Here is a 22,303-nt window from a genome sequence, read left to right on the forward strand (position 1 = left end):
CTCTAGGACTAAACTGAAACATCCAATAGGCAACTGACACTACACATATAGGTCTGACAGACATCTGCATACTGACAGAGCCATGGAAGGTTAATCAATGAGGTTAATGAGGTTATCAAAAGACAATGCAGAGGAATAAGATATGAGGGCCTAGTAGAAGCTTAGTGAACACCCACAGTAAGAGAGTATAGTATATATAATGATCCTGAAAAGGATACTAAGAAGGGGTTTTCAGATAGGTAGGAGTCAAGCCAGAAGAGAGCAATGACACTCCTAATACTATATGTGAAAAGTTAGTACCTGACCAAATATCAAATGCTCATCTATCACTTCCATATCCCTCAATTTACAGATGAGGAAACTGAGGCTTTGAAAGGTAAGGTAAACACTAGTAATTTATAGGAATAAGATTTGAACTCAGGTCCTTTGATGGTCTTCCCATTCAACCATAATGCCTACTCCAAAGCTACAAGGAGATTTTATTTTATCTCTAGTCTCAGACTTTTCATCAAAATACTTAAGGAAGTATTTGACTTGCCCTGATTCTCAGTACTTGAAAGATCCTTCCTTATGCTCTCCAAAGCATCTCCTAAACTTTACCCTGAACTGACATTCATCTCTCTTAACTCTTTTTTATATTTATTTTACTTTTTTTGCATTTGTTTAGCATTTAATTTTTCCCAGTTACGTGTAAAAACAATTTTTAAAATCTGTTTTTAAAACTTTGAGTTCCAAATTCTCTCCCTTCCTCCCTCCCCTCAATGAAAAGGCAAAGCAATTCGATATAGGTTAAACATGTGTAGTCATGCAAAACATATCCATAATAGTCATGTTGTGAAAGAAAACATAGACAAAAAAAAACTCAAGAAAAATAAAGAAAGTTAAAAAAGAAGTACATTTCAATCTATATTCAAACACCATCAGTTCTTTCTCTGGGGAGAGAGAGCATTTTTCATCATAAGTCCTTCAGAGTTGTCTTGGATTGTTGTACGACACATCTCTCTTAACTCTTCCTGAAAGTCTTGAAGCTCCAGCTCCTGGGCTATCTTCTACATTTTTACTCATTCATTTCTCTACTAATTTTAGTTTGCTTGCAGCAAATCTCTTTATTTGTAATTGCTGACTTTGCTCTTAGTAATGAAGATATCTCTTCCTTGGACTGCCCTAGACTGACATCCTGCTCCCACTCCACATCCTCCCTAGAGTCCACGTTGTTGTTGTTGTTGTCGTGGTGGTGGTTCAGTTGTTTCGGTAATATCTGACTCTTTGTGACCCCATTGGGGGTTTTCTTGGCAAAGATACTGGAGTGGCTTGCCCTTTCCTCCTCCAAATCCTTTTACAGATGAGGAAATTAAGGCAAACAGAGTTAAGGGACTTGCCCAGAGTCAAATAAGAGTTTGAGATCAGGTTTGAACTCATTTGAGTATTTCCAACTTTAGGCCTGGCATGCTATCTAATGTGCCACTAACTGCCCTGGAGGCCTAAGGCTTTCACACTTCTTTCAGCACTGTATCTTCTTCTACTTTGCGATTTGGCTGTGATTCTGACCAACAGTCTCACTGGTCTTCCCCCTGGGTCCTGCTCATAAATGAAGCATAGAAGCCTAGGGTCAGTGGATCCTGATATCTCTCCAAATCCCTCCCCCTCCGCTTTCAATTTACTGACCTCCCCCACCTGAAAATAGATTAGTTTAAAATTTTTCCTCAGACTTTCATTGAGAAAGAAAAGCTTTAGCCAGTAGGCATGAATCAAATTTTTCACTCTCTTAATGTGAAGACAGTTTATTTGGTTGATCATCTGTCTAGTCCTTTCAATGTTTATTTTAAAATTCTTGAAAATATAAAAGATAAATCTGGTATTCCATTTATCTGGAGTTCAGTTTCTGGTGACCTCAGTTGTCCAAAATAGGTCTGCAAACACAGAAGAATTTTTAAAAAAACAAATAAAAAGGAAAAAAGGCTAATATCAAATTCATACTTTGTCGAAGAAGCATAGAAATACCCCCTAGAACTTCGGTTTGGAGCCTGTTCAATCTTATCATTTTGTGTTATCTCCTAAAGTTATATTGCTTTAAAGAGTTTGATTGTGTGACACAGGACAACAGATTAGAAGCAGAAGATCCAAAAGTGATAACTGAAGGGTGAATATTGTGTTCTGAGGAAAGCACGACGTTGTAGCGTAAAGAACACTAATTCTGAAATGATAAGACCTGGGTTCAAATCTCATCTCTGACATTTAGGGCCTGTGTGGCTTTGCACAAATTTCTTTACTTCCCTGGGCTTAATTTCCAATCACTTGTAAAATGAGGAGATAGAACTACATGGCCTCTGAGGTCTCTTTCAGCTCTACAATTATGAGCATAAGAGTGTACACAAAGGCCTGTAACATTAAAAAAAATGAGAAAGCCAAAAAGTTACAAAAGCACAACCTTCATATCATTTAGCATAAGGTCTGAGAGAAATACTTCTACTCACACCAATATCCTATTAGGTCATCAGGATATTATAAAAAGTATATCATGCATGATGGTCATAATGTTGACTCAGAATAGATTGCATTTTGTTTAGTCAACCTTGTTTAAAATGACTGAGAAGATGTGAATATTTTCATCAACATCCAAAATTTCAATTTTTAAAGAACTAAGCTTCTACAACCTACAAGATCTACTTCTGTGGAAAGCCTTACTACCTAAGTAATGCAAATGATACATTTATTCTAGATTTAGAATCTGAAGAATTAGGTAAATATTAGAAAGCAAAGTCCAGTAAATTATCTCTCATTTACTTTATAGATAATAAAGAATTATAGAAAATATGAAAAACCTACCTCACTAAATTATTTTTTCTTGTACTGTGAGTTTCTTGCCGTTAGACAATCTATAAGCTGTGTTAACCCGTGTCCTTTTGGCATAAGGCAAGATATTGGGGAAAACTTTCATAACAGCAACATGATCTTGATACTAGTCATATCCACTTTAGCCATTACAACAGATATATATATTTACACACACACACACACACACACACACACACACACACATATCTATACTTGCTTCCCTATGACATTGAAATTTGTGCCCTGATAATTCATAAAGATGATAAGAAAATGTACAATGTCCATAAGGTGATGGGTATTCCTTGATTGGAGATTGCCCTCTTAATACCAAGTAGTTTTATATCACTTATTCAATATTTCTTCCATGAAACTGTGCCATAGAACTTTCAGCCCCCTGACCTGGGGAGGCTTGTCAGTAGAGTCTCTTACTTGGAATGTGCCCATCTGGGCTCCTTTGCCCCTAACATTTGCAACTTTACTCTGAGGTTCTTACCCTATAATTTCATTGCTTTGGGATGTTTCTTTAGCCACAGTCAGTCTGTACCAGTCAAAGCCTGCATTAGGGTCCCAGAGTCTTCCATTTTACCAACTAGGGTATAGTGATATGTTAAGCTGGGTGCATGCAAGTCATGAAGAACATTAATTTAAAAATGTAATTAAGTATAATAAATAATTTTACAAGTGCAAAAGAAGAACCTTATGAGTATCACTTGGGAAGTGATACTCCCGGTCCAATGTCGCTAGTAACATTCCAATCAAGTTTCCTAGCCATTCAGTCAGCACTTTACACTCCGTCATCTATTAAATCTTTCTATCTGTGAAATGATTCCATTGTGTTTCATCTTGCATAAGATCAAGAAAACACAAGGATTTCAAAACAAGCACTTTTTTAGTGACAAATGAATTAATTTGGCAGGATACAAAGTCAGAAGAGAATTTTACTTTTCCTCCCAATAAATGGCTATGCAGCTATAGCATTTTCCTAAATAAATTGTAGAATTCAACACTGATAGCTTTCTTTATCTTTTTCCTCATGCACAAAACTATCAAAATAATAGGTCTTGGCAGTAGTTCTTATAGCAGGATTTATATTACTGAGTAAAAACTTTAACAGCTTCATCTCATGCTATAGTTATCATGTTATGCTGTAAATAATGTCTCGTAGAGTGACAAAATGGAATATCTATTAAAAGTGGCAAATGCTATCTCATGGACTCATTTTTAGACAATGTTGCTATTGGATTTCTATAATAAGTATAATAGAGATAAGTAAGATCAACTGTAGTGGAACAATAACATTTTGTCTTTGTAAATAATACTTTGTAGGAGTCTAACACTGAATTTGAAAGACTAAGTAAATAAAAGAACAGACCTGAGCTTCCCAAATTATGTCAAAGCTCTACATATTAGATATATTTCAAAGGTAGACATTTAAATATGTGGAAGTTCATTTATATGTAATGAAATTTTATATTCTACCTGTAACAGAAAAAAAAGCTCTAGGAAAGATCCTTTAATCTAAAGTGTCACAAATAGTCATAATATTATCTTCTTATGTTGAACAAGTCAAAAAATTTAAAACTACCTTATTAAACACAAGGAAAAAGTAGCTTTTTCTTTTAATTTTTTTCTACTATTTGTGTTACGACACAAATCATTATGGGATAGTTCTATTGTCTTCCATTAGACCTTATAGTTTGTTAAAAACTTTCCTTCCCAAGTCCTTCAAGAACTGACCAGTTGCATGAGATACACAAATTGAACTATGGCTTATAAAAAAAAATGTTTGAAATAAAGATCAGAGTTCACTATCAAATTAGGTGTCCATAATTACCTACAGTGTTTTCTGTTGCTTAGACAATTTTTTTTTAATCATACTAATTAGGGAGTCTATTTTCAAAGGTCCAACTAAGATCAATTTACCATCTTGTATAGGAATGTTCTCTTTGGATAATTAAAATTACTTTAAATCAAAGGGAAAAACCTAAGGATTAATTAGTGCAATGACTACTTTTCCATGGTTTCTAACAAATGAAAAAAATACCATAGATTAAATGAGGTGGGAGCAACACAACTATCCCCAGCCTGTATATCACGTCTGAAGTTTTAACTGTCATATTTATGTTCTGTTCCTCCATTGTACCCCTTACCTTAGCCTTAGTCTGTTCTAATGCATGTATATGTTACACAATGTGTACGTATACTTATTAACATTTGAAGATTATGCTAATAATTAGTTCTGATTGCATGGCTCCTGAAACTCTAATTAAGTAGGTTAGTGGCTGTTCTAGATCTTGCAAATCTTCTTCAAGAGATTGTCTTCCAAGCTCTTATTTGTCCCCATGGAATGTCATTGACTCACTTCTGTTGCATTTTGCCAGTAGGTTATAGGTCAAATGCTAGAGAAAGCAAATCTACAACTTTAACTGTGCCAGAACAGCAAAGAACAGCTCATCACCGCTCGCGATCTGTATCTCCTCACCGTGGCGACGATCAGGGCAGGCCCCGTTCCCGGTTACCAAATGTGCCATTACAGAGGTAAGATTTGTCAAGGGTCTGGGGTCTATGACAATAAAAATTGTTGGTGCCATGAATGGCTTTTACATATAAGATGATATTAGCCCAAGATGTAAAATAAGAGAAATAATGATTTGTTAAATTGGGAATGGTAGCCAAAAGTTGCTAAGTAATTTATAGATAATGGTGGTTTTCATTTATGCCCTAGACTCTGAAATGCTCATCATGGAACTAAAGTTCCCTAAAAGGGAAAGAAATTTATGGCCAAAGTATAATAGTTGAAGTAAATGTGTGATGCATTTTGTTTGCTGGTTTCGCTTCTAGCTCTGAGGGGGATATGGCAATGATGGAGAACAATGAAGAGGCTTGGTATAAGGCAATTTCATAATTATTAAAACATTTGGAAGGTTTCATTTAGAATTAACACTTTGAAGCATTAAGAGGCCCATAATAGTAAAACATTATATATATATATATATATATATATATATATACACATGCATATATGCACATAGATATGCATATAGATTTATGTACAGTAGAATATGACTTCATTTCTTCTAATTCTGAAATGCCATTATTTTGCTTCTCTGTAGATAAGTAAAGTGGCAAACTAACATTCAGATGTGAGCTTCAAACATTATACCATGTTTTTGTTTAGATTTTAATGAAAACATTTTCCAGCAGGGTTGAAGAATGAATCAATCATCAATTTCTCACTACAACATAAAGAAAATACTATTTTCAAGGAGCTTACATTCTATTTTGGGAAACAAAATGAAACATATCACTCATCTGTATTCTGGCCCTTTCATTCTCCATCCTGTGTTATACTTGGGACCCAAGAGTTATAGATATAGTACTGAAAGGGAACTCAGAGATAACCTATCATAATCTTTTTTAATAAAGGAAGTAGGGTCCAGAAAGTTAGATGGGTTGCCCAAGGCCATACAGGAAATAAGTAGCAAAGGCAGGATTCAAACCAAGGGCCAAGATTCCAAGATCAAATCCCTTTCCTCTGTATTTTGCAGCTTCTGTATGTTGTATCTACCTCAGGAAAATATCATCTCATATCAAGAGCCACTTTATTTTGCTGTGTATATGGTAGGCAATAGGTATATGCCAAGCTGATAGTATTGTTAGATCACTACAATGACAAGCACATCAGCCCACATGATTGATAGTTTTGATTCTTCTTCACTTAATCTGCTCTCTGTTTGGAAAGTCTAAACATTCAAATATAAAGAAATGAAGCAATGGAAGAAAAAATGAAACTATAAGAAATATGAATGTTTTATACATTTCTTAGGAGTTTAGATGAAATTCATCAAGTGAGAAGGTCACGTTCTCCAACCAGACACCATGATGCCTCCCGAAGTCCAGTTGATCTCCGATCCAGAGACATGGATAGTCAGTATTTATCAGAACAAGAAAGGTACTTTATTTATCTTTTATGGTCTGGTGTATTCATAAACACTAAAAAGTCTTTAAGTTCTTTAAATATTTGGGAGTGAAAATGTTGTCCATATTGCAATTCCTGGAAACAAGAAGATACCTTTTTATTAGAGATATTCCAGTTAATATTTTCAACTGTTCAATATTCTAGAATGTGAACTTCTAGCAGTCATAAGAAACATTCTGCTAAATATAATATTGTCAACTAGAAAAAATATTTATCCCTACAAAATTCTAATTTCTGATGTTTAAGAAATCCAAAATAAATAGGTTTTCATTTTGCATGAATAATTGTGGAAGTTACTCAGGAAGTAACTTAAGTCTGCAATATTCAGCATTTTGTTCTTTTGGAATAAAAGTCATTATTAAAAGTCAAAATATTGCTCTCCCTAATGTCAGAAAGTAAGGTTGCATAATTACTTTTTGTTGAAATTTGAACTGTGACAATCTTGGAATGACCTTTTTCTTCCATAAAAGCACTTTAGAAGCAAGAAATTAGGTTCTGTCATGCCTAAAAGGGTAATTTATGGTCAGTTCTATAGAGGCAAATTGTTATTAACACTTATACAACAAATAAGATTCCAATTCATTGTACTCCCCCCACCCCGTAATGATGGCTTACTTCCCATTCAAGATGAAATCAGCTGCTGTGAATTTGCAATATTGTTCAAAAACTGATTTTAGCTCTGTTATTAAGATAGTTAAATATACTTCTTACAATAGGGAAGGGTGAGGTTTTTTGTTTGTTTTTGGAAGAAGAAAGAGGTTCTGGACCTTTGTAGTGGTGTGAAAGGAAAACCTGTGAAAAGGAAAGCTCCTTATTATTCCCCATGTGATTTCTCACCTTCTTGCCAAATTATTGAGAGAAACAAGTCCATGTCTTTGAAGTTGGCTATGTTATGAAATCACCAAAATGATGAGCCATTTTGCTTTGAGAAACTATGAAATGGGGCTTATGGCTTTTGTTCATCATGTCTGAGTCAGGGGCTCTTCTGATTCTCACTGTTTCCCTATGATAGCCAGGCAAAATCTAAAGCTACTTCTTGGCCATTCTACTCAGTTCAGACATCCGTGGAAAATGTACACCAGTGAGGTGGTACTAAACCTTTTTTGGATAGAAGGGAATTAAATGTATCCCCAAATGTTTAGAGTGTATATAAGCATAAAGATTACACATATGCTAGATGGTTTAGGGCTATGGTCCTTCCTAGTTACAATTTTTTTTTCAGCCAATAGAATTAGAGTCCATATATCTGAAGTGGTTTAATTACAAATCTTTATAATCCTTCCTTTCTATCATTCCATTCCCCTGCATTATTTCAGGGAGAGATTGCTAGTATAAAAACAAAGTTGAATTTATAATATTGGTTGATCTTTACTTCTTTGTTGTCAGTAGTATTTCCCTAAGTTTATAGTAGAAAACAGACAAGAAAAAGCAAAAATCATAAATCCAAGATGAATATGAGAAATGAGATGGAAGCATGTGCTCTAATAGATGAGACCTAATTAACTGTTATAGGTATTTATGTCTAAGTTATCAGGCAAGTGAAGAAAGAAGTATAATATTTTTTTTCAATGTTTTCTGGATTGCCTTGCAACTCTGAATGATGCCCAGAATCACTTCCTTGTGTGTTGTGTAAACTCCTATTTAGAGACAGTTTGATGTTATTTCTTTTTTGTATTTTTATGGGATCATGTTAGCTGACCAATTAAAAAAAACACAAAATCTTTGCAAATTAAGTAATCATTGAGAAATATCTTTCTTCATGAGATGAGAATTTGGTCACCATAAGGTATTGATGTTTCTGCCTGTTTTTCCAGTTGCATTTCTGACTTTACTTGAGTATATACTTTTTCCTGCTCAAAGTTTAATTCGGGGGAAAAAAAGTTCACTGGTCAGATATTTGGTAATATAGTGAACTGGATTTGACCCCACAGACCATTTTTAGAATTATCTTTAAGTGAAGATTGAATATTATTGTAATTCCTTTTATAAGTGAAATATGTTTAGTAGCTTTTTTTCTGAGATTGAAAAAAATAGAGAACATTACTAATATATGCTATTATTCAAAAATCGTGACACCATACACCTAGACATGGGCTAATTGCTAGTGGACTCTCTAAGATTCTGATTTGTACATTGTACAATATACAAACATGCACTGTATATTTTTATGACAAAGAATTTTTCACAATTATGTAAATCACTTGGTCTACATTAGTTTTAAGTCAATATAGATGGCAAATGGCATATTAACCAGCACATTCAATGGAATAAATTTTTATGTGATAGTATAAAATATTTTTATTCACTGGAATAAATTGTTGCTGATTGTTAAGAAGTGTAATAATGCTTTGATTTTGCAGTGATGTTTAAAAAAAAGAAATCTGGCATGTTCTGAATTTTTAGAAACCTGGGGTTCCAATATTTCTTTTTTTATTGCAAAGACAAAATTTATAAGTGCTGTAAGAAGTAATAATTCACCTAAATTAATATAGTTAAACCTAGAATCCTAGTAAATGTTCATGTTTTTTTTTTCCTTTTTTGGAAACAAGTAAAATTAAGTGACAAGCTGGTAGGACTTAGAATGTTGAAGATGTAGTTTATGGTTTAAATTTTTAAATATTGTCATTTTTTTTGGTTTAACATTCACAAGCAAATATACCAGTGCAGACTATCTGGTTTCTTCCCCTCCTTTTTTATGTTTTCATTGACATATCATTGGCATACCCCCATGTCATTTAATGCCACATTATCTGTGTCTGTTTCACTCATCCCCCATCCTGTCTGTGCAGTGAGCTTCTTATGCTGCCCAGAGCAAAACGAGGACGAAGTGCAGAGTGCCTACATACGACCAGGTAAATACAGGGATTTGGTAACCATGGCTCTTTGTGATTAGATTCTTTATATCTTACCTCCCTCTTTATCACCTTAATTAGTATTACTGCAGACAAATAAATAATATTTCAAACTCTGCTTCACCTTGGAAGAAAATGCTCCAAATATATTTCCATTAACTTATTAGGCAGAGTGTTTTGGTTCCCACGTAATGAAAAGCCAGAGACTGCTAAGACCCTCTGCAATTGCTATCACATCTGCAGTACGACATACTAAGTAATCTTGTGAGATATATTGCCTTTCTAATCACTGGAGAAATGGTATCCAATGCATGGCAATATGATTCTGTCTTTATGATCCTCTTTTATGCTGCTTGGCTTTTGAATTTAATTTAAGAATATGTTCCTATTTTTGTTTTGTTTGTTTTCAATGAACTGTCCTTTTCATTATTTTTCTCTTCTTCTCTTGAGTTGACAGACAAGCCATTTAAGCTCTTTGAACATCAGTTTCCCCATCTGGAAGATGAAAGGTCAAGTGAGATCATCTCTAACATCTCTACCAGCTTTGAAATTCCATAATCCCACAATGCAACCTTGACTTGTGACTCTATTGAAAGATGAGGAAATTGAGATTCAGAGAAGGGAAATAATGTTTGCCCCTAAATTAAGGTTTAGGATCTAGTACTTAATTCTTGGTGTGACAACCATAATACAAATGCTGCTAACCTTCCCCATAGATTTCCATTAAATAGAGATCCCAAAAAGTTTATTGAGAGAATGTAGAGATGAAAAAACTGCATGTATCTATAGCTAGACATTATTGGTGTTATTTACAAGAAGCTATTACAAAATCCAGTGGTGGCTTGGCTTAGTCACACAGGTGCTTCATTTTAAATTTTAAACTTTTTGCTTTTAACCTCCTCCTAAGTAAAAAAAAATACTAGCTAAATTTATTCCATAAATAGGAGATATTTTTAAAAAGAACTCAAAATTTAAGTGGAAAAAACCCAAAAGCTCTTTACGTCTAAAATTTCCATCTTCTCAAGTGGGTCCTCTTTTTTGCTAAATGATATTTGAATTAATGAAGTTTGCTATTTTAATAAGAGAAGATGTATTTTAAAATATAGAAAAGTTTCTAACATGAATGATGACATGGTTACTAATAATTTGTTATTGTTAGACCAAATGCAATATTTAACGTCTCTTTTTTCTCCATTTCTAAATTTGAAGATATCAAATTTAAGAAGTAATTTCAAAGTGCAAAGTGCTTTGAGTTACATTATATCATAACATCTTGTTTTTTAAAAATCATTGCCTTCAAAATCATTTACAAGTATGCACTATTAGACATCAGCAGTAACTTAATTTTATATTTCCTAATTTTTGCATGAGTGTTTATGTGTGTGTGTGCATACACGCACACACACACACACACACACACACACACACCCCACAACATGCCAACACACTGTGCACTTAAAAATAGTTAAATTTTTACCTATGGAGAATCAGACTGTCATCTCCCCTTTGTCATAGCTGCCATAAAAGATACAGTAGTGAAGCACATGTGGTCAAAAATTAAACACAAGAAAAAGGGAGTGGAGGGAAACCACAGCCAATATACAACTTTCCCTTTATTCACCATACTGATCTTTTTTCAGTGACAATAAACTATCCCAACAACATATATATTCTCATGTTGGTCCCAAGCCTTCAAGAATCCCATTTTCCCCTCATATTTATATTGCTGGAACTGTGAGGAAACAAAACTGTTGATTTATATCTTTGTGTGCATGTATACATACATTCTTCTGCCCACACATATTGCTCATAAAAGTAAGTATATATTTATGATCTGCAACATGTATATAAGAAATACATACTTTATTTAAATATATATTTAACCAATACACAAACATATATGTATACATGTACATATATACATATTTATACAGGGCCATGTGCCTATATTTTATTTAACTTGGGTTTCACATGTAAATTTCCCTTTCCCCTTTAACCTTATCCCCTTGCCCATTTCTCTTAACATCCTGACCCACTATCCCAGTAATAATGTAAACTACTCACTTTTGGAAAGTACTTTAAAGATTTATTGACACTACCTTGGCAAGAAGATATGATTAAACACAAAAAATCTGAATACTTTAATTACCCCTTTCATCAATGAGCAATTTACTTTCACAAGTGTATTAATACTATTAAAACAATGTTTAAAAGGACATTAAATATTAATTAAAAATACAAAATAATTTCTATATTAGCCTGATTAATAAATCAATCTTTGATAATTCAAAAGAGTAAATGATGCAATTAAGCCTTTACAATAAACTAATGTTAAGGTCTTAGCACAGTGATTACTGAATTTGAACATTCAAATTCCTTTAGCTTAACTCTTGGGAAACCTGAGGGATGGGGTTGGGAAGGGAAAGATAAAGAATTTGTAAAACATTTGTGTGAACAACATAAAAATTATATTAAAATATGAATATTATTTCTTAAAACTCTAGTAAAATTGCTTCACATGTATTTTTCTGTTTCCTACGTGTTTATGTGTTACCCCATTCCAGACATTCTGTTAGGCACTATAAAACTTTACCATCCAAGATGCCTTTAATAGAGAATGGCACTCATTGGAATATTCACAGGTAAGAGACATAACAGCGGTTCCACTCTTTCACACAAGCCCTCTAAACAAGGAAGTTTAAATTCTAATAAGACTATAATAAAATACATTAAAATTCTCTATTAAAATTGTATCCATAAAATAAACATATAACAGGTTAAGCCAGAATTACATTAAAAAGATATGCAGCTATCACTGACTAGAATCATTCTATAACTAAAATCTACTTAAATATCCAAATCCTAGTTGCCTCTTTTCTTTTCTTTCATTTATTTAATGTGTTTCTGTCATGTTTTTGTTCCTGAGTAAATGACTGAATTTTATTTTTTTTTCTTTTTAAATAATCTTCATTTATGAAGCTCAGTTCTGCCTGCATGTGCTAAGATTCAATCAGTGGTTAGACGGGGTATTTCTCTTCTTGATGATTGCCTTAATGCACAAGAATTGAGATTTCCTGATGAAATATTGGATAAGTAAGAGGAAGTAGAAGGGTCTTTTTCCATGTCTAGTCCAATGTGATTTGGTAGACCAAAATAGTTCTAGTTCAGTTGTAAAATGATTTCTCCTCTGATGTCCTTCATTTTGTTTTGGTGTGGCATTGTTTATTAGTAATGAAGTCGTAGACATTTTGTCTTAGTGCTTCCTGTTGCAAATTTTCCATGAGGAGGTATCGTTTATTCTCATTTTCAGTCTGAAAAACTTTTTTTTAAAAACAATTATGCAAAACAGTCAAGCATAATCTTTGTTTAGTTTTATTTTCTAAACAAACTTTTGCACTGCCATCCAGTCAGCTCTTTTACATCTTTATTAATTGAATCATAATGATTCTACATCTTATATGAAGAGAACATTCTTTTATGATTTAATATCTAACATGGTATTCTTTTCTTTGTTTTCTTTTTTCTTTCTCTTCTACCATTGGATGCAATGCACTGGCACTAGTGAACTACAGCCCTCCCTTGACAGGGCTAGGAGTGCTAGTACCAACTGCTTGAGACCAGATACTAGTTTGCATTCACCAGAACGAGAAAGGTATAAAATAAAGACTTTTTTTCTTTTCTTGTCATCTGTACTGGTGATTTGAAAATCAGTTGATTTTGTTCAAAATGAAGCTTTTACATGTCTGTTTACTCATGTCTGCTTTGATACCTGTCAACACTTCTCCATTCCATAAATGTAGAGATATATGTAGGAGTGCCAATACATATATTTCTCTATAGATGTCACCACAAAAATGGTCTGATGTAATTTGTAAATGCTTCTGCCTGCTGCTTCCCTTTTTTCATTTCAATCCAGTGGTTTCATTTACAGTGACACTCAGATAGCCTTCAGTATGCTGATACCACGGCTGGGCCCAGCAAGTTATCTGAAGACAATTTCTCTGGCCTGTTACAGTCATTGTCAGAGCAATATAGAATATTTGATGGACAGCCTATTCATCAATTGAGAACTATGACATAGAAGATAAAAATCCAGAACCAAAGCCCTTGATTTTAAAGATACCTTTCATGTACTTATATGTTCATCTTTAGCTAACCCATCAATTTCAACTTGAGCTTTTAATATATCATTCTTCTGCAATAGATCACAAAGCTAGGCATAGATTTTCTGAAAACTATTATCTGAATAGATTTTTTTCAGATTTGATTTTTTTTGCTAAAATGTTTACTTGGCCAAATAATAAATTAATTTTTTCTGAACACATTTAATATTTTTATGAGATGGTTTATGTCAAGTATAAATAGCTAACTTTCCATATTGGAAGTAAACCCCAATGTATTATTGAACTTGATAGTGAGTTTTACCAATTTTATTATACATACAAATTCATGAAGTAACCATTGATTGAGGAGCTATCTTTAGAGCAGTTATAGGTCAAGCCATGATGGTGAGTGAGCTTGCCAAAGGAAAGAAGAGGGTAAAGAAAAATGGAGGTAGTTTAAAGGGAGTTGTGGTATTCACTCATTTCAATCATGTCCAACTCTTCATGAGCCCATTTGGAGTTTTCTTGGCAAAGATACTGGAGTGGTTTGCCATTTTCTTCTCCTTATAGATGAGGAAACTGAGGCAAAGAAAGTTAAGTGACTTGCCCAGGGTCACAAAGCTAAGAAGTATCTGAGGACAGATTTGAACTAAGGAAGATAAGTCTTCCTGACTCTAGGCCTAGCACACTATGCACTATGCCACCTTGCTGCCCTAGTGTAAAGGGAGAATTAATGACAAAACACTAAAGAATAGTCACCATAAATGGGGAGGAAAGCAGCCAAGAGGCCAAAAATGAACAATGAAAGAAAGAGGAAGAGAAAATGAAAAATCAAGAAAGTATGATATTTCTTGAACAAAGGTTGGAGATTGACAGGGCCTGTAAAAAAGAGTCAAATGTCATTTTCCAGGTAAAAGAGATATGAATTTGGTTCATTCCACCCACCTCCCAATATACCATTATAGTTGTTATAAGTGTTTTGAGGTGGTGGTAATATTGGTTGTACCTTTTGAAAAGAAGGGAATTTGAGATATATCTCAATCTATATATATCATCTAGATATATCATATATCATATATCAATCTACATATATCATCATTAGAGCTGCAAGGGATCTTAAGAAGATCCAATCCAACCCTGTCATTGTACAGATTAATCAATCCATCTATTGACAAGAATTTATTAAGTGCCTATATGATCCAAAAACTTTGCTAGGCACTGGATAGGCAAATACAAAGAATGAAATAATCCTTACAGAGTGCTTATATTCTAAAAGGAGAGATAACAAATACATAAACAAGTGTGTATAGATTAAATATATACAAAATAGATACAAAATAGTTAAATACAATGAATTTGAAATGAGGGAGTTAATCACAGTTGAGGGAATCAAAAAAAAAACTTCATGTGGAAGATTTTGTTTGAATTACATCTTAAAAAAAGAAATGGATTCTATAAGGTGGAGAGGAATCATGCATTCTAATCATGGTGGATGGCTTATGTAAAGGTACAGAGATGAGAGGTAGAAGTCACATGTGTGTGTGAGAGATAAAACAGTTTATTTGTTTGTTTGGCATGAGGGAGAGAAATCACAATATACATGGAGAGAAACAGAGTACAATGAGGCTAGAAAGCTAGGTTTAAGCTGGGTCATATAAGGCTTTAAGAGGAGTGTGTATTTTATCCTAGAAACAACAGTCACTGTAGTTTATTGATTAGGGGAATGAAATAGGGAAATCTGTAAGAAAAGGAAAGCAAGATGAGGAAGTATATAGATAGAAGTGTGTAGGACTGGAATGGCATGAATGAGGGAGACCAATTATGAGACTATTATAATAATATAGACAAGAGGTGATGAAGACTTGAATTAGGATATTAGTTACGTGAATATTAGGGAAGGAGCCAATGTTGTTGAGGTAGAAATGGCAATATTTGTCAACTGATTGGATATCTGGAATGATAGAAAGTGAAAAATTGAAGAAAAATGCTAAGTTTACAACCTGGGTAGTCTGGAAAAATGGTGGCGCCTTTGATGAAAATTGAGAAATTTTAAAAGGGTAGAGATTTGGGGAAAAGATAAAGGGTTCAGTTTTGGACATGCTGAGTTTGAGATTTTGGCCTCATTTATTCCCCTGTTGAATTTGAGATATTGAGTTTGAGGAAATCAAGTTTGAAATGTCTAATGGCAATTGTTGATTTGGGATTGAAGTTCAAGGGATAAAGGAGGACTAGATATACTGATTTGTTCTTCATTTGCATATACATCTTTGAATTTATGAGAGCTATTGAGGTTACCAGAAGAGAAGATGTAGAGAGAGAAGAGAATAGAGCTAAGACAGAACCTTGGAGAGCACTCAGTCAGCATGATGCAGGTGTTACCCCAACCAAGGAGATGAAGAATGAGCAAATCATTGAGGTAGGATGAAGAGTAGAAAAAAATAGTGCCACAAAAACTGAGAGAGGCTAGAGTATTTAGAAGGTGTGTGCAAATATGTCATATATGCAGCAAATGGATTGCAAAGGATGATGAATAAGAAAAAGACTACTAGATTCGACAGTTAAGAGATCTTTGGTACTTTAGAGAAAACCATTTCAGCTGAGTGGAGAGGATGGGAGCCACATTGCAAAGGATTGAGGCATGAGAGGAGAATCGGAGTCAGTGAATATAGAAGTCTTTTTGTAGGACTTTGGCTGGGAAAAGCAGGAGAGACACAGGACAATAATTGAGAGGATGTTACAGTCTAGTGAAAATATTTTTTATAAATGGGGAGATTAGAGTGATGGGAACGATTGAGGTCATAATCTGCTTGAGAAGACAGGAGAAGTTGGAATCAAGCACGTATGTAGAAGGGTTGTCCTTGTTAGAGGCTGAAGGAAAAGAGGAGAGAGTGATGGATAATGTCAAGGGTTTTTGAAATAAAGGGAAAGGGAAAAGAAAGAACTTATTTTGAAAGATCCCATTTTTCATAAGAAAATAGGAATTGAGTTCCTCAGTTGAGTGATAGAAGAAGAGGCAGTTGTAGGAAGCTCAAGGAGAGAGAAGAGAAGGTTTGGAATTGGATTTGTGGGGAGTGGGATAGGAAATTAATTAGTGAGGAGTAAAAAGGTCTCCTTGCTATAATGAAGGCCCAGTTGAAATTAGGTATCACTAATTTATACTGTCAGAATTATAATAACCCAATCAGAAATATCACTTTCTCTGACTCCATTCAGCAGTCTGCAAATAGGAGTGCAGAGAGCAGATGGTAGGAGTAATACAGAGATGAGATTTGGCAAGAGATGAGCAGCAATAGATCCAGGAAGTAAGAGATTGTAGTGCAGAAGGCAGTATAGAATTGAATTGTCTATTACGTGCAGAGAGAAGGAAATTAAGTCAGACCTGCAACAATGGCCTGAGAAAGTATTGAGGGATGAAAAGATTGGAAGTATCAATGAGAGTAAAGAATGGATTTAAAAGGTATAAAATATAAGGAGAGATAGAATAATTAGAAGAGGAACAATTGTGAATAATTATTAAATCCAAAGTGTGAACATCCTTTGTAAGGATGAAATGTATTGGAACAGTAGGACATGGAATTTGAGGAGACCAAGGAACTAGTTAATGATAATTGAGAGACCAACAGTATGGATATTGACATCCTTTATTATAAGGGTAGGATTTGTGGAGGAGAGGATGACAATAAGTGAGATGCTAAATTTCTTGAGAGAGGAGAAAGAGTGAACTGAGGAGGGCCCATACAACAAGAACCATGATCTTAATTGGGTGAAAAAGTTGATTGAGAACGAAGGAAACAATTCTAAGCAATGGAGGTAAAGAAAGAATCTAGAAGTGGCAATTGGGAGCAAGGAATATTCTGAAACCAAGACCAGTATGTCTAGGTGTTTGAGAGAAGGTGCACCGTCAGAGAAGATGGCCAGGGATGCAGTGTCACTAGGGAGGGGCCAGATCTAAGTGAGGGCTAGTAGATGAAGGACTATGAGAGAAAGAAGTCTAGAATGAAGGAGAGTTTGAGTATTGTGGAATCAATATTACGGACAGCATAATGGAAGGGGTGGACTGGGTTGGAAGGGACATGAGTTGGGGAGGATTAAGAGTGAATGAGAGGGAGGTGAGAGAACAGGAGGTAGGGATTGAATATAGCTTGTTCGTAAGTGACTGGTGATTAATATAGAGATAAGGAGAGAAACATGTGATGGGGAGTTATTAACCATAAGGTAGTCATGAATGAAGAGTAAATTAATTCACAGTCAAGGAATGTTGTTGCAAGGCAAGGACCCGGGCTACAGTAACTGGTCACTCTCTCCTGTTTGAGTGTGTGTGTGTGTGTGTGTGTGTGTGTGTTGAGGAGAGGAGTGCTTCAGTGTTCTCTAATCAGGAAAGAGGATATTGGGACCTTCCTTTTCTTCCAGGAGACCAGGAGAAGGACAATGGGTGATAGTGGTAGAGCTAGGTTCTCCCCTTCTTGGAAGAAGATGTTGGTCAACCAGGATAAGGTGGAGGATGACATGAAGAAACTGAGGCCTAGACTGTCTAGACAAGTGCTAATAAGGAGAACTTAGATTCAAGCCCAATTTCTCTGGGGAATGAGATAGAGAGTCATCAAGGGTAGAACAGAATGATTGTTAAACAACAATGAGAGCCTTGCTAAGGTTAAGCTCCATAAATTTATAGTAGATTAAACAATTTAACCTTGTAATGCTCTCATTTGATGTTCAGCATCTTTGGAGCAAGAGCATTAGAAGTAGAGAAATAGGCAGGAAGTTAACCAAGCATATAGATTAGCAGGCAGGAAATGTCTGAAGATCACAGACTGCAAGAGCCTGAATTCTGGGCTAGTGGGCACTGAAATACTGTGTTCAATGATGGTAGAGTAAGGGAAATGCACAGGTAGACTTAAGATGCTTCAAGTTAGGAAGTTATTATTTGGGGGATGCTAAAGGGATAGGCTTAGTATTAGTGATGGAATGGGAGAGACTAAAAACAGGAAGTTGTGATCAGATAATGTAATTTCATACTTTAGGATCTTGGCAGGGGTGGGTGGAGTGGTACCCTCCAAATTCAATTCAAAAAGGATGATAAAGAGTGGCCCCATTAGCGTATAACTGAAGTGTTATAGAAAAGGAACTTTGTAGATTTGTGTGATATTAATACTAAAGTCCCAGTCTATGAAGTCAGAGGATAACAACAAGAAAGCTGTGAGCTAGACACTGATGTCAGAAAAATATAGGATGATGACCTAAAAGCTAAATGATAATATTCAAGAGGCATAGGGTTATATAAGCAGATTAAATTCAGAAGGGTAAAGATGAAAAGGATAGAAGTGAAGGAATAGTCTGGAAATGACCAGGAGACAGAAAGATTATGCTATGCTAGCATTATCCTCTGGTCCTTTGAACCATAGAAGTGGAACAAGTGATCTTGGGAGGATGGGTTGCAATAGGTGCAGTATCCTCAGAGGAGGTCTAGCTTTCACTTAAAATGAGTCAAAAGAAATGCTGGTTTAAAAAGGCAAGGGTGTAGGGTGATGGTTGAGAATAAAACTGAGATCTGAAAGCGGATTTATAACGTGGGTTAGGGGAAGAGCAAACCAGACTGGAATGGGCCTTAGAGAAAAGCTACTTATGAAAGGATCCAGGAGTCAAAAATCATGGGTATTCAATTTGAATGTCATGGAAGATTGGAATTAATGACCCAATGCAATGGGATATAAATGAGTGTGGCATACTACACAGGACAACAGAAGATTTGCATCAGAGTTTGAAATCAACTTTGAAATGATGTTTATAAGTATGCCTACATGAAATCTTATTTCTGTTGGTTTCCTATAGCTAATAATATTAAACAATAATACCCAGTGATATTAAGGTCCCAAGTTTCTAGTCAGGGAGAATTGATATGGATGATTGACCCTGAGACCTGAATGAAATTTTGTGGTTTAGTTGTTTTTTCAGTCATGTCTGATTCTTCATAACCACTTTTGGGGTTTTCTTGGCAAAAATAATAAAAAGGTTTGCCATTTCCTCTCCCCTGGTCATTTTACAGATGAGAAAACTGAAGCAAATAGGGTTAAGTGACTTGCCCAGGGTCACTTAAGTAGTGTCTGAGGCTGAATTTGAACTTAGCTCTTCCTGACTCCAGGCCTGAAACTCTATCTACTGCACCATCTATCTGCCCCTGTATGAGATATCAATACTCAATTGTTTTTGGTACTTTCGCATTAAAAACAGACCCATTTTGACACAAAAACTAGGTCATATAAAATAAAACAGCAAATTTGTTATAAGGAAAAAACAAAATCATTTAGTTACTGAGGATGATTGTATAGTGGAAAGAGCACTGACTCTCAAAGTCAGAGGATGTGGTTTCAAATTCAGTGGATGATAGTTATTACCTTTGTGACCTTTGCCAAGTCACAGCTTCACTAGACTTTGATTTCTTCATCTGTAAAATTAATAAATTAAACCAGATGGTCCTTCCAGCTTAAGACTTATCATCCTAAATATAAACTGTTACTGCATTTAAATACTGCTCGCTGTAATCTACAGTTGTTGGAATACACTTAAGAATTGTAGATACATTTAGAGCAGTTGCTTTTAGAAATAAATGAACTTCAGGAAATTTGGGGTATTTCTCTTTAAATTTTCTGGGTCTTTAAATGAAGCACTCAATTAGGAGTTAACTTTTCAGAATTCTTTCATATGTATTATCTCATTTTAGCTCCACATGAGAGCATGTGAAGTAAGTAGAACAGGCTACAATATCTTCATTTAACCGATGAAAAAAAAAAGTAAAAAACAAGAAACAAGGTCACATAGCTAGTTAATGTAAAACACAGGACTATAACTCAGATGTCTTTACACTTATCCCTGTTTTCTTTCCGCAGAATCATAATGCCTATACGTCTTTCTGATTTTCTTGGGTATAAATGTCCATAGGACACCAGTCATTACATTAAATATGAAGCTTAGTTAAGCAATTTCTCTTATAATGAACCTCAAAAAAATCGATGAAGTAATCATTTTAAGTAATACTAAAATAATCTTCTTTTTCCCTCAAGTAGAACATTTATTATTTAACTGATCCTCTTTATTAAATAAAATCACATGGTCTCATAGCTTTAGAACTGGACGACTCCTTGATTGAGTGCTATCTAGAGCAATGTGTCAAACTCAAATTGACAGAGGGTTCACTAATTCCTACATAAGGATCCTTGTGGAGCTGCATATTGACTTAGTTTTAAAATGTACAGTTATCTGCATTTTATTGTATTTTTAAATTATTATGTTAAATATTTCCCAATTACATTTTTATCTGGTTCAACCCATAGTCAGGAGTGTTTGACACTTCTGAGTGAGACCAATACTCAATTGTTTTTGGTACGTTTGCATTAAAAGAGACCCATTTTGGGGTCTTAAAGGAGTGGAAACTAAAGACAAAAAAAAAGGTTAAATGAATTATGTAATGTGAAATAGCCAGGAAGACGTCAATCTGGGATTTGAATCCAGGTCCCCTAAAATATCCCCCATAAACCATGCTGCTTCTCTAGACTATATTAAACAAACATTGAAGTAGTACGGCAGTTCTAATCTGAAAACAGGAATCATATTTGGTCTGTTTTCTCAGGATAGAAGCAACTAACTTAGTTTAAGTTTGCGTTCTTCTTTCAATATATACTATTGCTGTTCAGATGGTTTTTAAAATATAATTTATTTTAAAGCCACTAAGACATATTTACTTTCTGAAAAGGTTTTGTCTACTGCTTTGATTCTTAAAAATATTTGAATCTTCACTGAGTTTTTAAAAGCCCTACAAAACTTTCTCTCTCTCTCTCTTTATTTATATATATGCTATACATATATATGTATGTATGCATATATATATATGTATGTATGCATATGTATATATAATGGGCACATGGGTGGATGACCACCCTTACTGGTAGTTCCTCACACTTCTCACTTGAGTATGTGCATGCTTATTTACTTTCTGGACTGGCTGATTCACTGGTAGATCTAGGATCCCAGAGAACCATAACCAAGCAGTTATACTTACATTCTGTCAAGGGGCTAGGGTAAATTCTTTTGAGGGGAAATTAAGTTTTTAACTCTAATATTTGAGCTACTACCAGTGTATTTCTAGCTACACAAACAGCCACTCACAATAATGACACTTTTAGATCTTAAACATAATTGCTTACTTAGGAATAAGGTAAATAATAATAATAATATTACAGGGTCTCATTACAAATAATAATAAAACATATCACAATTCACATATAAACCTGGGTCACGCCACAAATACCTGTATTATTTGTTGGATATATTAGACATACACTTTCACAAGGCCATCAAGGAGGCACATGAGGAAAACTCATACGCTCAGGTTAACTCATGGCTCCGGAGCTGTAAATTTTAGTAAACTCTATTTCATGAGCTTTCTTTAAAAGATGATGCACATAGTTTCTTTGTGGATGCTTCCATTGTTAACCTGAGCGGCTATCCACACTGCACTTGACTAACACTCTGCATGTTGG

General features: G+C 34.6%; 1 protein-coding gene across 1 annotated transcript in view; it reads left to right on the plus strand.

Moving 5' to 3' along the window:
- Positions 1 to 22,303, plus strand: part of RIMS1 (regulating synaptic membrane exocytosis 1) — a 695,579-nt gene that overhangs the window by 489,202 nt on the left and 184,074 nt on the right. The window contains exons 17-21 of the mRNA XM_027852913.1: positions 5,217 to 5,373; positions 6,662 to 6,787; positions 9,604 to 9,666; positions 12,231 to 12,308; positions 13,229 to 13,318. Coding sequence (XP_027708714.1) covers positions 5,217 to 5,373; positions 6,662 to 6,787; positions 9,604 to 9,666; positions 12,231 to 12,308; positions 13,229 to 13,318 — 514 coding nt within the window. The remainder of the gene's footprint in view (positions 1 to 5,216; positions 5,374 to 6,661; positions 6,788 to 9,603; positions 9,667 to 12,230; positions 12,309 to 13,228; positions 13,319 to 22,303) is intronic.

This window comes from Vombatus ursinus, unplaced genomic scaffold (genome assembly GCF_900497805.2).
Source record: "Vombatus ursinus unplaced genomic scaffold, bare-nosed wombat genome assembly UNPS02009835.1, whole genome shotgun sequence".
Taxonomy (NCBI): Eukaryota; Metazoa; Chordata; class Mammalia; order Diprotodontia; family Vombatidae; genus Vombatus; species Vombatus ursinus.